General features: G+C 40.6%; 1 protein-coding gene across 1 annotated transcript; it reads left to right on the plus strand.

Moving 5' to 3' along the window:
• Nucleotides 1-2,913: 2,913 nt before the first annotated feature.
• Nucleotides 2,914-11,184, plus strand: LOC125271939 (probable E3 ubiquitin-protein ligase HERC3). Its single transcript, XM_048196318.1, has 24 exons — nucleotides 2,914-3,345; nucleotides 3,489-3,603; nucleotides 3,681-3,754; nucleotides 3,867-4,088; nucleotides 4,207-4,298; nucleotides 4,759-4,889; nucleotides 5,069-5,196; nucleotides 5,285-5,355; nucleotides 5,441-5,547; nucleotides 6,167-6,226; nucleotides 6,321-6,426; nucleotides 6,509-6,695; nucleotides 6,776-6,939; nucleotides 8,192-8,266; nucleotides 8,358-8,453; nucleotides 8,571-8,639; nucleotides 9,214-9,360; nucleotides 9,447-9,587; nucleotides 9,665-9,831; nucleotides 9,917-9,980; nucleotides 10,065-10,123; nucleotides 10,247-10,430; nucleotides 10,508-10,607; nucleotides 10,731-11,184. Exons 1-24 carry the CDS (start codon nucleotides 3,024-3,026, stop codon nucleotides 10,943-10,945), a joined length of 3,096 nt encoding a protein of 1,031 aa, XP_048052275.1. The 5' UTR covers nucleotides 2,914-3,023; the 3' UTR covers nucleotides 10,946-11,184.
• The last annotated feature ends 7,034 nt before the right edge of the window (nucleotides 11,185-18,218 follow it).

The following is an 18,218-nucleotide window of genomic DNA, read 5'->3' on the forward strand; positions in this document are numbered from 1 at the left end:
TCTGCTTCATATTACAGTAACGTTGACAATCTCATCCATGAACATGATTTCAACCTGAGTCCCATCCCAATTCTTTTCAACCGGCTGTAGACGTGAAGACAACACCTCCTGTGATTCCGTGAAATCAAGGTGTCATCGAGTTATGCCTTAGTTTTGAATGAGTGACCTCTAGTGGCGAAAATGTACATATCGTGGCTTTAACAGATCAAAAGATCAAATATGCACATATCCCTGTGATCTTCCAGATGAAGTTTAGTTTTAAAGTAGGGCTGCACGATATATCGCATGAGATTGTCACGCGCATTTCGTCAGTAAAGCCGGTTCCCTGATTACCGCTAAATCGCCATCACCTGCTTTCAAATGGAGCGGCATTTAATAGACAGAGTCGTAGATCACTGAAAAGCCACGCAATATCGCGTTCATTATCGAAGGCGATTCATCTGCGATATGAACGCGATATTGCGTGGCTTTTCAGTGATCTACGGTTCTGTCTATTAAATGCCGCTCCATTTGAAAGCAGGTGATGGCGATTTAGCGGTAATCAGGGAACCGGCTTTACTGACGAAATGCGCGTGACAATCTCATGCGATATATCGCCCAGCCCTATTTTAAAGTAACCAACAGTATAATGTTTGCAAAAGACTCATAATTGTATCCTAATTTAGTTACTTGATATTTGGTAATGAAGGGCCTACTTTGCATCAGCAACACTGACTCAATGACAAACAAGTCAATTATAAGACAACTGATGGCTCCTGTATTCATGGCAACTAGTTTCTAACTAATTAATAAATTGAGTGTTAATCATAAATATAGGGGGCTGCTGCTCGGTACAATAGTTTTCAGGAACATTAAGTAAATTGGTAAACTATTTAGCCTAGGCTACCAAAACGAACGCAATTGTATGATGTCATCATGTAGACTTCTTACAAAGTATTTTACAATATTTTAAAAATACAAAAATACAAAACACTAAAGAATTTTGATACAAAATACACAGCTATTTTCATCAACCCAATCAAATACAAATTACAAAATACTATTTTGTATTTGAAATATATATTTGAAATACATGTATCATAAATACAGCCCATCCCTGATCAATACAATAATATAAAAGGGAAATGACCCACATAAAGACACTTGGGCAAAGAATCAACAAGTTAAAGTTGCAGTCCGTAACTTTTTTTGGTTAAAAATTAGCCAGTGTTCAAAACTATCTCCTTATCTAAGCTTGTAATAATGTTTTATAACGACCTGGTGGATTTCTGTGGGAAATTCGAGCATGGAGCAGTTCGTCTTTGCGTCATTAAGTCACATCCGTAAACAGAAAAAAGGAGTCCAGGCAAGCAATTCAGTTTTATCATGTGAGGATGCTGCAGGTGGTGGATCATTTATAGCCTGTTCTCACAGCAACTGAAATAAGTAAGTGTCAATCTGACACTTACAATCATCAGTGTGTAACGCTTTATATAGAGAGAGAGATCGGATAGCTGGACCGAATGGTTGCAGCCAAGAGCAAGCAAAACTCACGTAGGCTATCTGACCTTTCACATGGGGTTCATTATCAAGCGCCGTTCCCACGAACACATGGGGCAGTTTGCAACACTTCACTGACAACTGCGTTACTGAACAAAACAAAAGAAATAAGCGGCAAAGAGCAACAGAGATAAATCATGCACACATGCGATGCTCACAGTTCGCGCTCCATACTGCCCACTCATCAGCGAGTGAGAGAGAGTGCGTTCCGCCTTAAAGGAGCAGTACCTAATTCCACTTGTTACAAGTGACAACTGGAGATTCAGCCGTAGTCAAAAGCAAAAGACTTCGGACTACGGAGTGGCTACAGAAATTGAAATCTACAGGTAACGCTAATACACACTAAATACACTTAGTGTGCGTCTCAATCAGCTCCCTAGTTCAGTAGTCAGGGCACTGATCAGGGAATCGGCCACATTTTTTTACATGATATATACGAGCTAGGGAGCTGATTGAGACGCAGGGATAATTACGCAATGCTGATGTTGTTAACATTAACAATTTAAGAACAAAGTAACAGTAATAATAATCCAGGCTAAGCGATCGTTAGATTTAATCATTGGCAGCACGGATTATTGTAGGCCTAATGCTTTTTTCCTTAGTTGGTCAGAACAAAAGTGGTAGAAATGTTATGTACTTGTTCAGCTGATATTTTCCAGTGAAAATTCTTATGTTGGTCATACTTTCAAGACGTAGAATCTAGCGAAAACAGACACCGCAACAAAAAAACGACAATATTGTATGATTTCTATTTGCTACCTACCTTCAAATCGCATGATAACAATGAAATTCGATTTGTTTTTGTTTATACTAACGAGTTATGTAAATAGGCTAACAGTCGGCCATTTCTCTGCAGTACTGCACGTCGCCGCTGAAGGAAAATACCTGTGAACCAATCAGATCCCTCTGTTTCGTCGGTAGGGTTCAATCAGTTGATTGGCCAGACTTCTGTGATTGACGTGGATCTAAACCAATGATTTAGGATAAACGGTAGTTTGGCACTCAAACTCGGAATGCAAATAAGCGAACTATTTGTGTTTTACAACATAGGTTTCGTTATAAAAAAATTCAAACCGTCAATATCTTAACTTTAGCGTGAATGTGTGTTAAAATACATATGTATCTATCGACATGTAGATCTTGATGTAGTAGGGATGTCATGTGAATCGTCACCAACATTCACTTTCACTTTCATCGGGTTTTCATGCAACGAAACTTTCGTTGCATGAAAACCCGATGAAAGTGAAAGTGAATGTTGACTTTTCTGAGTTTTAATCCATTAATTTAGTCAAACACCTCCTTTTGTGATCCGTGGAAAAAAATTAAGTTTTGAAAAACACGAGAAAAATAGCTATATAAACTTTTGGTTGAAATATCCCTTAGGTTTTTGTTTCTTTTTCCAATTAACTGTCCTCATTCCTCTATATGTTTTCTTTGATGTACTTTTTATCTAATCACTCTCAATTTAAAGCACCAAGCATGGCATGATTCCCAAACACTTTCATTTAGTAGGAAATAGAACAAGTTTCGTTTTGGCTGAAATCAGCGTGTTTATGACAGTATGTCTTCAGTCAGCTGGAGATCCGTCAGTGAACATGTTGTGCTACTGGGGAGCGCCTGTCAGAGAGGGCTTCGGTCTGTTAAAGCCTGACAAAGTCAAACATGGCAATTATGGAATACGATCCATGTGTCCAAAATCAGTTGAGGACATGTCAGCTGGAAGGAGTTTTGTTGGATTTATCCGGGATGGGAAAGTCTCGGTTCTGCGACTGCGCGGGGAAAACTATGATCACAATGGAAAACTAGGTATGATTACACTATTTTTATTCTTATTGTTAAAATTATCATTACATAATACTTAATGTCATATATTAAAAATGAAAACATGTTTGTTTTTATGTTTACACTGAACAGAAGTTGAATTGATCAAAATATTTAATTTACTCCAGAGCAACTACAGCTGAAGAATAACAGAATCAGATCGATTGTCTGTGGAGGAGCGGGTGCGGTTCTTCTTGCTGATGCAGGAAGAGTTCTCGTTATGGACAAATCTACTGTGTGCAGGTATGATTTTGTAGGCATAAAAGTATAAATTACCTTAAATGTTAATATATATCTGACAAATTGTCTTTTCTCTGCAGGCCTCTCAAAGGTCTGGAAAGGCAGGTGATTCAGATCACATGTGGAGACCAGCATTCAATGGCACTAACCAAGGGTATTCACCATTTCATGTAACATCTGATGTTTTAATCTTTTGACATCTCATGATTGACATGAATTGATTGGCATTTGAGTGTAGATATGCAGAGCTGTTGTTGGTCTTTCAGATGGTCAGTTGTTCGTATGGGGTGAAAACTCTCACGGTCAGCTGGGTTTGAGGAAAGAACATCCTGGATCTCCGTCAGCTCAACAGGTGAAGAGTCTGTGTGGGATCCCACTGGCTCAGATCAGCGCTGGAGGAGACCACAGCTTTGTGTTGTCTCTCTCTGGAGTCGTGTTCGGATGGGGAAAGAACTCGGCTGGACAGCTGGGCCTCGGAGACACTACAGGTCTGAATACTTCATGTACAAACTAAACCAGTAATAGTATAAAAGCACATTTAAATGTACTACATTTGTGCAATACTGTGTCAAATCTAAATCAAAGCATGATGTTTTTTCACCACAGACAGACACATCCCAACGGTTGTAAATAGTCTGAACCGAAAGAAAACTGTGTCCATCTCATGTGGAGGAAAACACACTGCCACTCTATCAAAGGTAGTATGTTGTAACAGATCATACATTTATGTTTTATATATCAGATAAAAAGATTAAATAAGCTTAAAGGGTTAGTTCACCCCAAAACAAAATTTCTGCGATTAAGTATTCACCCTCATGTTGTACCAAACCATAAGAGCTTCTTTCATCTTCGGAACACAAATTAAGATATTTTTGATAAATTACGAGGGTATATGAACCACACACTGGCAGCAACATCATCATTTTAATGATGTCTTTTACTACAGTTTTGGACTGCAAAAGGTGCAATGACGCTGCTTCCTATGTGTGGTTCAGAAACCCTTGGATTTCATCAAAAATATCTTAATTTGTGTTCCGAAGATGAACGAAGCTCTTACAGGTTTAGAACGACATGAGGGTGTGTACTTGATGAAAGAAATTAAATTTTTGGGTGAACTAACCCTTTAACAGAAAATGTAGTAAACAGTTTATGTTTCAGGGCGGCACAGTGTTCACATTTGGATCTGGAGGTTTTGGTCAGCTTGGGCACAACTCGTTTAAAGATGAACATCATCCGCGGGTGGTTGCTGAACTGTGGGGATCTAAAGTGTCACAGGTCACATGTGGGAGGTAAACTAGACTTTTCACAAGCAATCAGTGTTTCAGAGCAGTTGTGCTGATTTCACAGTGCACCTTCTTTAGGGCTAATAAGCACATAATGATCCTCACATGGTTAAGATAAATAGCCCTAATACACGTCTTTTTATGGTTCAAGTCCGATTCAGTAACTTTTTTTTTCTTGTATAAAGACGTCACACACTCGTATCAGTCTCATCGTCAAAACTGATCTACTCATTTGGATGTGGGATGCAAGGGCAGCTGGGAAATGGAGAAATGATCAAGCAGTCTGTGCCTTTACCGGTGGATCTGTCAAATGGTAGATCTTTTAACAGTATATTATTTTGTTATGAATATTGTTTTACTCGTCATGTTGCTCAGAGCTCTAAACTAAATGTTGCACACAGAATGTGATCATGAATATATGATTGAAAAACTCATCGCTGGGGAGAATCATTCATTTGCCTTGTTTTTCAAAGTAAGACAGGCAGTTTTCATTCATAAATAGTTTAACATATAAATTATTGTAGGATAATATTTTTACTATGTTATATTATTTGTAGGAGCTTGAAAGTAAGCCAAAATCCACTCTCAGAGGGGTTTTGACATTAAATGACAGAATGATTGACCGATGGGTGTCTGAAAGGGATTCATGGAAAGTAATAAAGAAGTGAGTGTTTGATTTATCTATTCACATGATTTTTTTTATGATATTGCTATAAATTGTATACTATGTCCATGTTGCTCTTAAAATATTGTGAAAATGCATGTGGAGCTGTGTGTTGCATGTGTCCTTCTTTTTAAACTTAGTAAAGTAAATAGCAGAAATTCCAGATAGTATTTATGTTTTGTTTTTTTTGTTAGTATTTATATTTATGTATTTAGATTTTGCTGTATTTGGCTGAGCAGTTGTTTGGGTGGCTCGCCAATTTATTATATTTCTCTAATACATAAAATAAGTAAGCTTGACCAGTGTTCTTGTGGGGAGAAGAATTTATTGACGGTAGTATTGTAGCACAGTTTCTCCCTCGTCTATAGTGATCTGAACGACCAAATGCAGCTTAACACCAGGTGGAAACAGGACCTGAGGCACAGTCACAATCTGACTAAAGATGACTGAAAATACACATATTCTTTCAACAATTTAGTGTGTGGATCTTAATCTTATGTAGGATTCTTGCTATTATTTGATTAGAGGTTGTGACCTAATAATGTAATTGAGCAATTTTATATATTATAGTGATACATATAAATAAATGGTCTAAAAAGTGTTGTTTTGATATTTACAGGGAAATAAACACAGTGTTCTCCTCTGCTGCCTCTCTGAATGGAAGTTTTCTCAAAACAAGGTAACATTACATAGTATTATCTAGTAATTTCTCCTCCTTATGCCAAAAATGATTTCTTCCATCACAGATTTGATGTAACGTTCTGTCTTTGTAGTTGTGATGAACATTATCAGACGTCTGTGGAGCATTGTGGGTTGGATTTTGATCTGGTTAAAACATCCTTTGCAAAGTTATCAGAGAATGAAAGGTTGATATCAGAGGTAATGATGAATCCAACATTTACTAAACATGTTCATTAAATTTTAAACAGTAAGATGCAGTTGATGTTTTTTTGTACCTCAGGTAGTGAAGGTGGTTCAACAGAAACTGCTGCCGTCTCTGAATCCAAATCCAACTGGTGTTGAATCTCTGAGACTTTACCTCCTCCTCCCTGAGCTCATCAGAGGATTTCGGAAAAAAAGAACTGAACTCACTGGAGCACTGGCCTCCAAAATCCTTCAGTTGAATCCAGCTGCTCGCAAGGTGTTAGGTAAAGCTGGTGGACATTTACATCCTTTGTTTTGTTGTCCTTGTTGTATTTGTCTAAGTATTTGTATGATATATTCTCAGAGATGTACTGGTCCAAACTCCCTGATGATTGGCTCAAAGGCTTGGTGAAGTTATTTCACAAAGAATCTGCTGAGCTGATTGGCCAGATTTCTTGTGGTAAAACTGGCCATGACTTAATTAGACACATGCAGAACTTTTTGCAGATCCTTCAGATGCTCTATGAGGTGCGTTTTTTAAACATTTGATCTCAAGATGAAATTTACCCAGATAGCATCAATGATTGAAATAATATTGAATCAATGTTAATGTGTCAACGTTAACTGCATTGAATCAATATCACTTTTGCACCCTCAATTAATGTTGAATCAATGTTGAAATTTCAACAAAAAATCTATGGAATTGGCATTGAATCAGGGTTACAATGTGATGTTGGTTCAACATCATGCTTACACTCTCAGAAAATGAAACACAACTACAAATGACCTAAAGCTACACAGCCTGAAATCAACTGAAGATAAAAGAAGACAATAAATCTCTCAAGATCTCAGCAGAAGTTCTTTTTGAGAATTAACAGGTTTAGATGTTGATGTTTTATTGAAAATGTTTCGTCACCATTTTGGTGGTCAGTGGTTCCTTTAGTTGGGCATCCTTCATGCCGCAATGCATGCTAGGAGTCACGAGTTGTATACTATGGTGGCTCCCAGCATGCATTGCAGCATGAAGGATGTCACCAATGTTGAGATTCATATGCTGATTCTTTGATGTCTGTGTGTCTAAAAATGTTTTTAAAAATTTGCACTTTAAAAGTCAAGATTCAGAAAGTCTGATCTGTAGCAAGAAAGCATTGTTGGTGAATGTTACCTGTTAAAAACAAATATGCACTTTTGCTCATGAGAACAATTAGTAAATGACTTTGCTTTATGATGATGAAAACTATATCACTCTATCATTTGTTTCAGGTTTTCTTTGCAACAAATTATGTGTTTTAGTAAGCACTGTAACAAAGACAACAAACTCACACAAAAAGCCAAGAGTCAAACTGCCCAACTAAAGGAAACACTGACCACCAAAATGGTGACCAAACATTTTCAATAAAACATCAACATCTAAAACTCTGTTAATTCTCAAAAAGAACTTCTGCTGAGATCTTGAGAGATTTATTGTCTTCTTTTATCTTTAGTTGATTTCAGGCTGTGTAGTGTGTAGCTTTAAGTCAGTTGAAGTTGTGTTTCATTTTCTGAGAGTGTAAGCATGATGTTGAACCAACATCACATTGTAACCCTGATTAAATGAATTCAATCATTTCCATTGATTTTTGGTTGAAATTTCAACATTTTTTGTGGGTGCAAAAGTGATATTGATTTAATGCAGTTAACATTGACACATTAACACTGATTCAACATTATTTCGATCATTGATGCTATCTGGGATATCTTATCATTGTATAATGGTTGTTTCTTTGTCTCTGTTGTGAAGGTCTGTTGCAGTACCCACAATACCATCACAAACAGTGATTTCATCATTCATGAGGTCAATGATCTCATAGTTAAGGTGAGAACCAAAGCAATAGTGAATTTTGTTTCAGATATTTTTGGACAAAAACCATAATACCAAGAATTTCTCTTTTTCTATACATCAATAGCTGCAAGTTACCTTGAAAAATCTGGCCATGATTTTATTGGACCTTCGTTTCACTGAAGATTTCAATGATTTGGTGACACTGAAAGATTACTACCTTGTGGGTATTCAAAGCTTCTGACATGATGCATATGAAAATTTTTGCTTGACATTTTTTATGTTCTGTGTTCAATAACTTTAACAAATCTTACAGTACTTCCATGGATCTTTCTTTCAGGGAATTATTGAAATATTGGTCAAGTTCCCTTTTGCAGCTGACACCCAATCTAAACAGAGAATGTTTTGTGTAAGTCAGAGGTGGATATACTCAGTCATACATATGCAAAATAACTTAATTTTTTAGCAAGTTACCCTCAAACCTGTATGACTTTCTTTCTTAGGTGGGACACAAAATACATTTAAAAAAAAAAAAGAAAAAGGTTCACTGGGATTCTATATAGAACTCTAGGATTCTTGGACTCCATTTTAAAGAACCCCCAATGCCAAAAAGGTTCTATAAGGAGAAATGTCTTACATGATTGCATAATACCCTCATGTTTAAAAGGTTATTTGATGATAAACTATGTTTACAAGCTGTTTAATTCATAAAATGTAATTAAAAATGAATTAAAAATAATTTCCTTAAAGGTTCTATATTATAGAGCCTTTTCTTCTAAGAATGCAGGACATCTTGAGAAATGCCTTTTTTCCTTGAACCATACAATGGAGGTCAATGGGCATCAAAACTGTCAGCTTACCAGCATTCTTCAGAATACTTGTGTTCCGCAGAAGAAAGTCATACAGGTTTAGAATGACATAGTAAATGATGACAGAATTTACATTTTTTCCCTTTAAAGCTAACATAATTGTACCTCTTTTAGTACTTGCAGATGCACTTACAGTTCTCTCCTGACCAAGAGATGCTCATGTTAAATGACAACGTGTTGCGCGTAAACAGGGAATCACTGTTGACAGACACGCTACAGTATCTCAGACAAAACACCCACTCATTTTATCATCTATTAGAGGTAAAAGAATTACAGAATTGAAATCAGATTTTAAAAGTCTGACAGTGCATTTTACCTTTATATTTATGAAAATGTCTCCTGTACAGGTGGTGTTCATCGGGGAGAATGGAATAGATTGGAGGGGCTTATCTGCAGAATTCTTCACCCTCCTTTCCCAGTCTCTTCTCAAATGGGAGAAAAAGGTGCTGGAAGTTCAAGGGAATTCATTGGTTTGGTTCAATCCTCATGTAAGCTCTGCCCCAAACAATTCTTATTCCTTCTTATGTGGTCTTCCCCATATATCAGTATGCTTTGGTCTTTTCAGCACACACAAGGTAATAAGGATTTTTACTATCTTGGCGTTATCTGTGGAATGGCGCTGTACAACCATCATTACATAGACATTAACTTCCCACTGGCCTTGTACAAGAAACTGCTCAAGCTGAGTCCCACTCTGAATGATCTGGAGGAACTGTCCCCTGTGGAGGCCGGGTAAACCGTTAAAACCATTCGATTTTATACATTGTTTCACAGTGCAGGTCATGTTTTTAATTGTATTTTTAAAATCCCACATTAGAAATTTGAAAAACCTTCTTGAGGAGGATGAGGACGTCGTGGATATACTCTTTTTGGATTTCACAGTAATACAGTTTATATGGTTCACTTGTACATAAGTGTACACAGCTGTAGTTTAAATGCTTACATTAGCCTTTTATCTGTTTCAGGTCAGAGGGCAAGAGCTCATTCCAAACGGAGGTCAAATTCAAGTGAACAAAGTTAACAGGTACTGTTATATCTGTCTATCTGTCTCTATCAATCAATTTATCATCTCTCTATCGTTCTATTGATCTATCTATTTATCATCTGTCTGTCTGTCTATCCATCTGTTTATCTATCTATTTTGCAGACAGAAGTATGTGGATTTGTATGTCGACTTTGTTTTCAACAAGTCCGTGAAGAATCAGTTCAAGCATTTTTCAAGAGGTTTCTCTAAGGGCTGTCCTCTCGATATCTGGAGCATGTTCCACCCTGAGGAACTCCAGGAGCTTCTTCAAGGCTCCCCTAAATATGAATGGAAGGAGCTTCAAACGGTAAATGTTTTTACAAAACTGGCAAATTTCTAACAAGTATTTAACACATTTAGTAAGACTTTTTGTTTCATCTTCAGTCTGCTTCCTATGAAAGCTGTTCTGCCTCTGATGAGCTTATCAAGAACTTCTGGACTGTTTTCTTTGAGTTCTCTGAAGAGAATAAGAAGAAATTTCTGAGTAAGCTTTAACTTGAACATATGAATTTCTTTTATTTATTTTTTTATTTTTTTGATGCAACAACAACATCATATGGACATTTAAGAAATGTTAACTTTATTGCCTCACTCTATTTTTCTTCAGTGTTCTTGTATGGAAGGAAACGTGTACCTGTGGGAGGTTTCTCAATGTGCTCTCTGAAGATTCGTCAGTCAGACGGTCCTGATCCAGATGACCGTTTACCAGAGGCCCAGACCTGTTTTGGCAGATTAATTCTTCCCAAATACAGCGATATCAACACACTTCGCAACAAGCTAGTACATGCAATCAACTTTTGTAAGGTTTTTGGACGAGGGTAAACGTCCCTCGAGGTTCAAAACCTCCATGGTTCCCAACTCCAAAATATATGAAACAATTGTATGTTGATAAACTTGTAGCTTATTGGTTTTTAAAATGTTACATGAATTATGTGATTTAACTTTCACTGAGCTTCTTTCAGCCACAAATTTGAAATATAGATGCAACACAGCTCAGTCAATTTAAATATTTATCATAAAAAACCTGTAAATAATTGTAAATAAACAATGTCAGAGCTATAGATATTCTTTTTTTTTTTTTAGTATTTTAAATTACTTTCATTGTTTATGCTTTACAGCTGGTAGAATAACTGAACAAAGGCACCTTGTTATTTTTTATTATATAATATGCATTAATGTATGTATTCTACTATGTTACCTCATAACCTTATTGTATGTTCCGTTATTTGTTGGTTCTTCAAACATATTAAAATGCTTAAAAAAAAAAAAAAAAACATGTTGTAGTAAATGTCAGGTTTGGTGGCTGTAATAAAACACACAACGAAGAAGATCCTTATAAGTCAAAACACAAACAAGACACTACACAACCACTTTAACTCAAACAGGATCAATCCAAAGGGCTGTATCATAAAACAAGATTAGAAAACAAGCCAGGCTTGTCAACACTGTTGCCAGTGATTTACTATTGATTGTACAGTTATTTACTGTAATCTACAGTATGTTACTGTAAAGATACCATTCACTAAATTAAAACTTGTGTTACCTCATTTCATTTGCAGAAACCAACTCCCTCAGACTGCCATTTAAATTTACTAACTAACTTTAATTATATGCTAATAACATATGCATATTATTATTATGAACTTATTTCTTTAGAATTCAATAAAAACATTTTAAATAAAAAGATTTTCACTGCATCAGCAACCACACTCAGTTACAGCAGCCTGAGAAAACTAATGTAAAAGAGTCAAGAGCCCAACTAAAGCAGACACTGGTCACCACGATGGTGACTGCAAACTTCAATAATTTTTTATTTTCAATAAAACATCAACATCCATATCTGTTAATTCTCAACAAGAACTTTTGTACATGTATAAAAGAAATAATGTCAAACAGGTTTGTAAACTGGTTTGACACTCAGTGTGGCTGAAGTCAGTTGTAGTTCTTGTGTTTCTGCTCATCTCTTTTTATTGGATACTTGTTTCTCTGTCCTTCAGTGATTCTGCTTATCAGGTGTTCATAAAGTGTCTGAATTCACTCACTTCTTTTAATTAACTCTGTCAAGTGGACTATATTAGTGAACTAATGTAGGGAATAGTGAATGAGGGTATAGGGTGTGATTTAGATCACAGCCTCTGAGTGTCGACTTTGAGCGATGTTAACTCACAGTACATTCCTGAAGGCTATTTTCTCGAAAATGACAAATATTACCCAGAATGCATTGTTTTCTACAGTATATTACAGTTTTAATGGAAAATGGTTTGTTACTGTCAGAATTTGGCCGTTTTTCTACAGCAAGGTCTAACAGTGTTAGCCCAATGAATCATTCTCAGACTTAATACTGACAACAATGGAACCACTTGGGAGAGAACTGTCAGGATACTTATTTCTTAGCACAAAAGAGTAGGCTACAAGAGGATTACCAAATCATTGTTTTAAGTGTGAAAATATAGCAAAAGTAACACAGAAATTCAAAATCAACAGACCTGTGACAAGGCCCCTGAAAAAAATCAGGCCTTCATTTTTAAGCTTTCATTAAGTGATGAGTGATATTTTTTTCGCTTGTCAATCAAACTCCTGAGCTTTGGCTCAATTCTTGAATGAGATTTAGATCTATGTGAACAGTATAGGTTTTTAATGTCTGAGTTTAATGTCAAAGTTTTTAATGTCTGCTAAATTGGCAAATGGCCTGCCACCGTAATGAAATAGGAATCACAATCGTATACTGTTCCAATCAGCCAATCAAGTTTGGAAGCATTAATATGGAGTTTGCCCAGCACAATCACTAGCCTACTATTTTTGAACATGGAGGAATGTCACAACACTAAACAGCAGCAGCTACAGCAGTACTGCATAAATACATTATTTAGAATGTAGCTGAAGCTGAACACGTGAGCAGCGCGGCGTATGCATGTGATGCTGACACAGGATTCGGCAAATAATAAGCCGGCATTCGGACGTAAACAAGGAAGCCTGCATTGAGTTCACTATGTATGACTACGGTTCAAATTGTTGAATAAAGTCGTTATTTTTTTTGTTTTGTTTTTGCGCACAAAAAGTATTCTCGTCGCTTCATAGCATTAAGGTTGAACCACTGTAGTCACGTTGACTATTTTAACCATGTTTTTAACTACCTTTCTGGACATCAAAAGGTGCAATGACGTTGCTGCCTATGTGTGGATCAGATACCCTCGGATTTCATCAAAAATATCTTAAAGAGGTCATGAACTGTGTTGTTTTATTTTGCTGTGAGACTTCAGTGTAAACGCCCACTGCTGTGATTGGCTAACATCTTTCCATTTGAAATAGCATATTTCATATGAATATATTTTTCATATAAAATAACATATTACTCTCTCTATTAGCGTGTTTTTACTATTACAGCTCTCAAGGTTGACTAATCGTGAAAAGTGTTGCATTTCATTTAGATCTATGGCATTATATTTAGATAGTGGCATGAAAGGTTGCAGTGATGAGCGTGTAGCCGATCACAGACATGTTGTTGAGCGCATGAAAGAAGTGATCTCGTCATTGCAACTAAATTTCTGTACACTAACAAATGCTTTCATCTTCACTTACAGTGCAAACACGATATAACTAAGAGATTCGTTGAATAAAATGGGAGTTTTGCGAGTCACTCACTGATAAATTCTTTATATAATTTAATCACCTTTAAATAACAGATTATTTTAATCCTACTAAGAGAAACAACACAGTTGACATTTAGTCACGGGTTTGATTTACAGACACACAGACAAAGAACATCTGACTGTACATGAATCATTAATATCAGATCAGGCATTAGAATTAACACAGTTACTTACATGTTGTTGCGTTACTGTCGAGTCCAGGCACTGCACAGTATTTTGTAATCCTCAACTTTTGTTTATTGCTTGGTAGCTCGATCTGGTTTAGCCCCACGTAGGCCTGTGTTACTTACGCCTAATGTCTATGACTTAGGCTACGCTCACACGAAGTCGTAGCTTACCCTATCCGATCTTTTTTTTCCTCGTCTGAAGAAATATCTTCGTCCACACAAAACCACTGAAATGACTCAAAATGATGTAGTATACATGCCAGACCAGTATGTGGCACTGTAATTCTGCCACAGAGATACACTTAAAACAGCGAATAAGACTTGGAGCATGCGCATAAACCTGTTGCTGCTGTTTTGTGCTGTAAGCGGAGTCTGACTAGGGTCGACACGTGGGGTGATGACATCATCGTTTCACAAAATATACGGATAGGCTGTACACACGTAAATGCAAAGACAGCGTTTTCAGATTTATCCACTCTGGGACCCGGTTTCAAAAAATAGCGGTTTCACCTTCTGAAAACGCCGGATCCGTGTGGACGAAACTGCTATCCGATACAAAATTTGTGCGTATTCATAAAAACACGTCTCCGTGTGGACGGGGCCTTAGGCTACCTATTCTATTGCATGTCATGCGTGAATCAGTGGGCGGGGCTAAACAGGCAGTGATGAAGTAGGCGTTCTTCTGCAGAGGCAGTGCTCGCTGCCCTTTGACGTCATAGTATGGAAGTAAATTAATGCCAAATGTTTTTGAAATAAAAAGCTTGTTGAATTGCACTAATTGAAAAAAAAAATGCATTACATTATCTGTGCTTGCATTTAGACGCATTGTATTTTTAAGGTTTGCATTTTTATGCACTGAAATTCAACATGGTCATATATTTAAGCTATGAATATTTAAATTCAAAACATTTCTCATACATTTTCATTATTAAAAATTCAATAAATTCATATTCACCTTTTAGATTTCACTTCCAAAACATTCATTCCGTTTAAAAATACAACCTATAATATTCGACTGGCAATTTTTGGTCCATTTAATTTCGCTTCACAAATTCACTTCCACAAATTCAGTGGTTCAAATTCGGCAGAAAATTCAAAATTTCACATCCGGGAACTGCAGGAAAAGCAGTAGAGTGCCGATGCATGATCTCCATCTGCTGTTAGCAGATGCCAGCAGGTACCGCTAGCGGCTGTTTACGAAGACCAGAGCAATGGCTAGTTCCCATTCAGTCAGTCACGTTCGACGTTACGTCGATACTGACGTAATGGGGTCTCGCCAGGGAGCCCAATCACCTCCAAGGATACAAAACAAGCCAATGGGAATTGGCCTGTGAGATTTACATGCCGGGCCCCTCCCCCGGCATACGGGTATAAATAGGGCCGGCATACTCACCTTCATTCATACTTTTGCTTCGGAGCCGATCAGTTCGGTCATCAATCACCTCTATAAGAGAGCGAATTTCTAAGGAAAGAGCAAACAGCAATTTTAATTGCTACAGGTTCATCCTGAACAACAGCAATTTTTATTGCTATCATCTGTTTGTTCCGGTGGCTGCTCGAGTCTCTCCAGCTGTGGGAAAAGGCACGCTCAGCGGTGGGTGTGACGGCGCGCTGCCCACAGGACGGTGCTACGCCCATCCCTGGGTGCTTCGGCTGGTGAGGCTTACTGAAAGAGCAAGCACGGGCGATCAGCGTCTTTTTCAAGATGTCTTTTCGTCCGTGTGTTTCTGGATGCGGTCGTTTCCTGACCTCTTCTGACGGCCACGACCACTGTCTCACGTGTCTGGGTAGACCGCACGCTGAGTCAGCGCTCGTGGATGGTACATGCCCTCACTGCGAGGGCATGTCCATGTTAGTGTTGAGGTTGCGTCTCTCCTTCTTTAACACGGAAGTGAGAGGCCCCTCTGTCACTACCCCAGGCCCCTCTGTCACTACCCGGTCCGGTTAGTGCTCTGGGAGATCTGAGGATCACAGTGGGAGCCACTTTGTCGGGTCCGTCCCCACGAACCTCCCACTCCTCTACAACACCATGTGCCGTCGAGCTGCTGCCTGCTGTCGCGGGGCCCTCTTCGGGGGTGCCCCACGTCACTTTCGGCGCTCCGGAGGAGGATCGGATGTCGATCGCTGCATCGGGGAGTGGGCTGAACGGTTCAGAGAGCGACGATGACTCCGAGCTTCCGCCCTCTGGGATGGTTGCTCAGTCGGAGGTGGACTCTGAACTTACAGCCATGCTTGCCCGGGCCGCCGCGGGCATCGGGGTTGAGTGGAACCCTCCACCGTGTCCCGAGCGCTCGCGGCTGGATGACTGGTTTCTGGGGTCGGGGCGCAGCGCTCAGCCGCGTCCCGCCCCAGTGCCGTTCTTCCCGGAGGTGCATGAGGAGCTCCAGAAGACCTGGTTGGCACCTCACACTGCCAGACTACGGTCCTCTGCCTCCTCCACTCTCACTACCCTCGATGGGGGAGCCGCCAAGGGGTACGTGGACATCCCGCAGGTGGAACGTGCGATTGCGGTGCACTTGTGCCCGCAGTCCGCGGCCACCTGGCGGAATCGTCCGCGTCTCCCTTCCAAAGCGGGTAAGACCACGGCCGCTCTCGCGGCCAAGGCTTACTCCGCTGCTGGACAGGCGGCTTCTGCCCTGCACGCCATGGCTATTCTGCAGGTCCATCAGGCGAAAGCTCTGAAGGACCTGCATGAGGGTAGTGCTGAACCAGGGTTGCTGCAAGAGCTGCGCGCCGCGACCGACCTCGCCCTCCGGGCGACGAAGGTCACGGCGCACGCCCAGGGTCAAACGATGTCCACCCTGGTGGTCCAGGAACGGCATCTTTGGTTGGACCTGGCTGAGATGAGGGAGGTCGACAAAGCTCACTTTCTTGACGCCCCCATCTCCCAGGCCGGCCTCTTCGGCGACACTGTCGAGGACTTCGCCCAGCAGTTCTCGGCAGTGCAAAAGCAGACGGAAGCCATCAAGCACATCCTGCCCAGGCGTGATGATGCCACCAATCCGCCACGGGCCGTGCCTTCGTCTGCTCCTCGCCGAGGGTGTCCTCCTGCGGCTCCGGCTCCTGTGAGATCGGAGCCCTCCCATCCTCCTCGAGCCACCTGCAGGAAGGCCACGCCCCCCGCCCAGACCGCCAAACCGCCTTCGAAGAAAAAGAAGAAGGCGAAGAAGTGGCCCTGAGACGGGAGACCCGGAGGTTTCGGAAGCTGCTGCTTGGGAGACGGTGACCGCACCGCTCCTTCCCCCGGGACAGGGCCCGGGGGAAAATCCTGTGTTTTTTCTTTCTGTTCCACCCACATTTTCAATAAAAGAGCAATTTCCGAAACCTCTGGGTCATATAAGAAGGTCTGCGCTGGGGGTGAGCGAGCCTTCGCTCCCTCTCTCCCAGCCACTCCTTCCTTCGCCCCGGGAACGCACTGCCTTCCCACGCCACCCTGCCCACTCGGAGCCATGTGAGTGGACCCCACTCACAGCCTCGACTTCGGGACGCACCGCCTCCCGAGTTGGGCCACAGTGCTCCTTGCTGCCCCCCCGTGGGTACTTCTGTTGTCCGGATGGTTCCACTCGTACGGAGCTTGGGGGCGTGGCTACGCCTTCCCAACCCGTCCCGTTGGCTCATTCGGACAATCAGACTCGGCTACGCGATTCAGTTCGCCAGGCGTCTCCCCAGGTTCAGCGGCGTTCTGTTCACCTCGGTGACAGGTCCCAACGCCTCTGTCCTGCGGGCGGAGATTGCGGTTCTTTTGGCGAAGGACGCAATAGAGCCTGTCCCTCGTGCCGAGATGGAGTCTGGGTTTTACAGCCCTTACTTCATAGTACCCAAGAAAGGCGGGGGGTTACGACCAATCCTGGATCTGCGTGTCTTGAATCGGGCCCTTCACAAGCTCCCGTTCAAGATGCTCACGCTGAAACGCATTCTCACGTGCGTTCGCGCCCGGGATTGGTTTGCAGCAATAGACCTGAAGGATGCGTACTTTCATGTCTCGATCCTTCCTCGACACAGACCGTTCCTACGGTTTGCGTTCAAGGGGCGGGTATATCAGTACAAGGTCCTACCCTTCGGGCTGTCCCTGTCTCCTCGCGTCTTTACCAAAGTCGCAGAGGGGGCCCTTGCCCCGCTCAGGGAAGTGGGCGTTCGCATCCTCAACTACCTCGACGACTGGCTCATTCTGGCCCAGTCCCGAGAGCAGTTGTGCGAACACAGGGACCTGGTGCTCAGTCACCTCAGCCAGTTGGGGCTTCGGGTCAAGTGGGAAAAGAGCAAGCTCTGCCCCGTGCA

Source organism: Megalobrama amblycephala, linkage group LG7 (genome assembly GCF_018812025.1).
Source record: "Megalobrama amblycephala isolate DHTTF-2021 linkage group LG7, ASM1881202v1, whole genome shotgun sequence".
NCBI classification, from domain to species: Eukaryota; Metazoa; Chordata; class Actinopteri; order Cypriniformes; family Xenocyprididae; genus Megalobrama; species Megalobrama amblycephala.

Coding starts and splice junctions, on each gene's coding strand:
- LOC125271939 (XM_048196318.1), top strand. CDS start 3,024: ATGATTCCCAAACACTTTCATTTAGTAGGAAATAGAACAAGTTTCGTT. Junction 4,299..4,758: donor ACACTGCCACTCTATCAAAG/GTAGTATGTTGT, acceptor TTTATGTTTCAG/GGCGGCACAGTGTTCACATT. Junction 10,431..10,507: donor AATGGAAGGAGCTTCAAACG/GTAAATGTTTTT, acceptor TTTCATCTTCAG/TCTGCTTCCTATGAAAGCTG.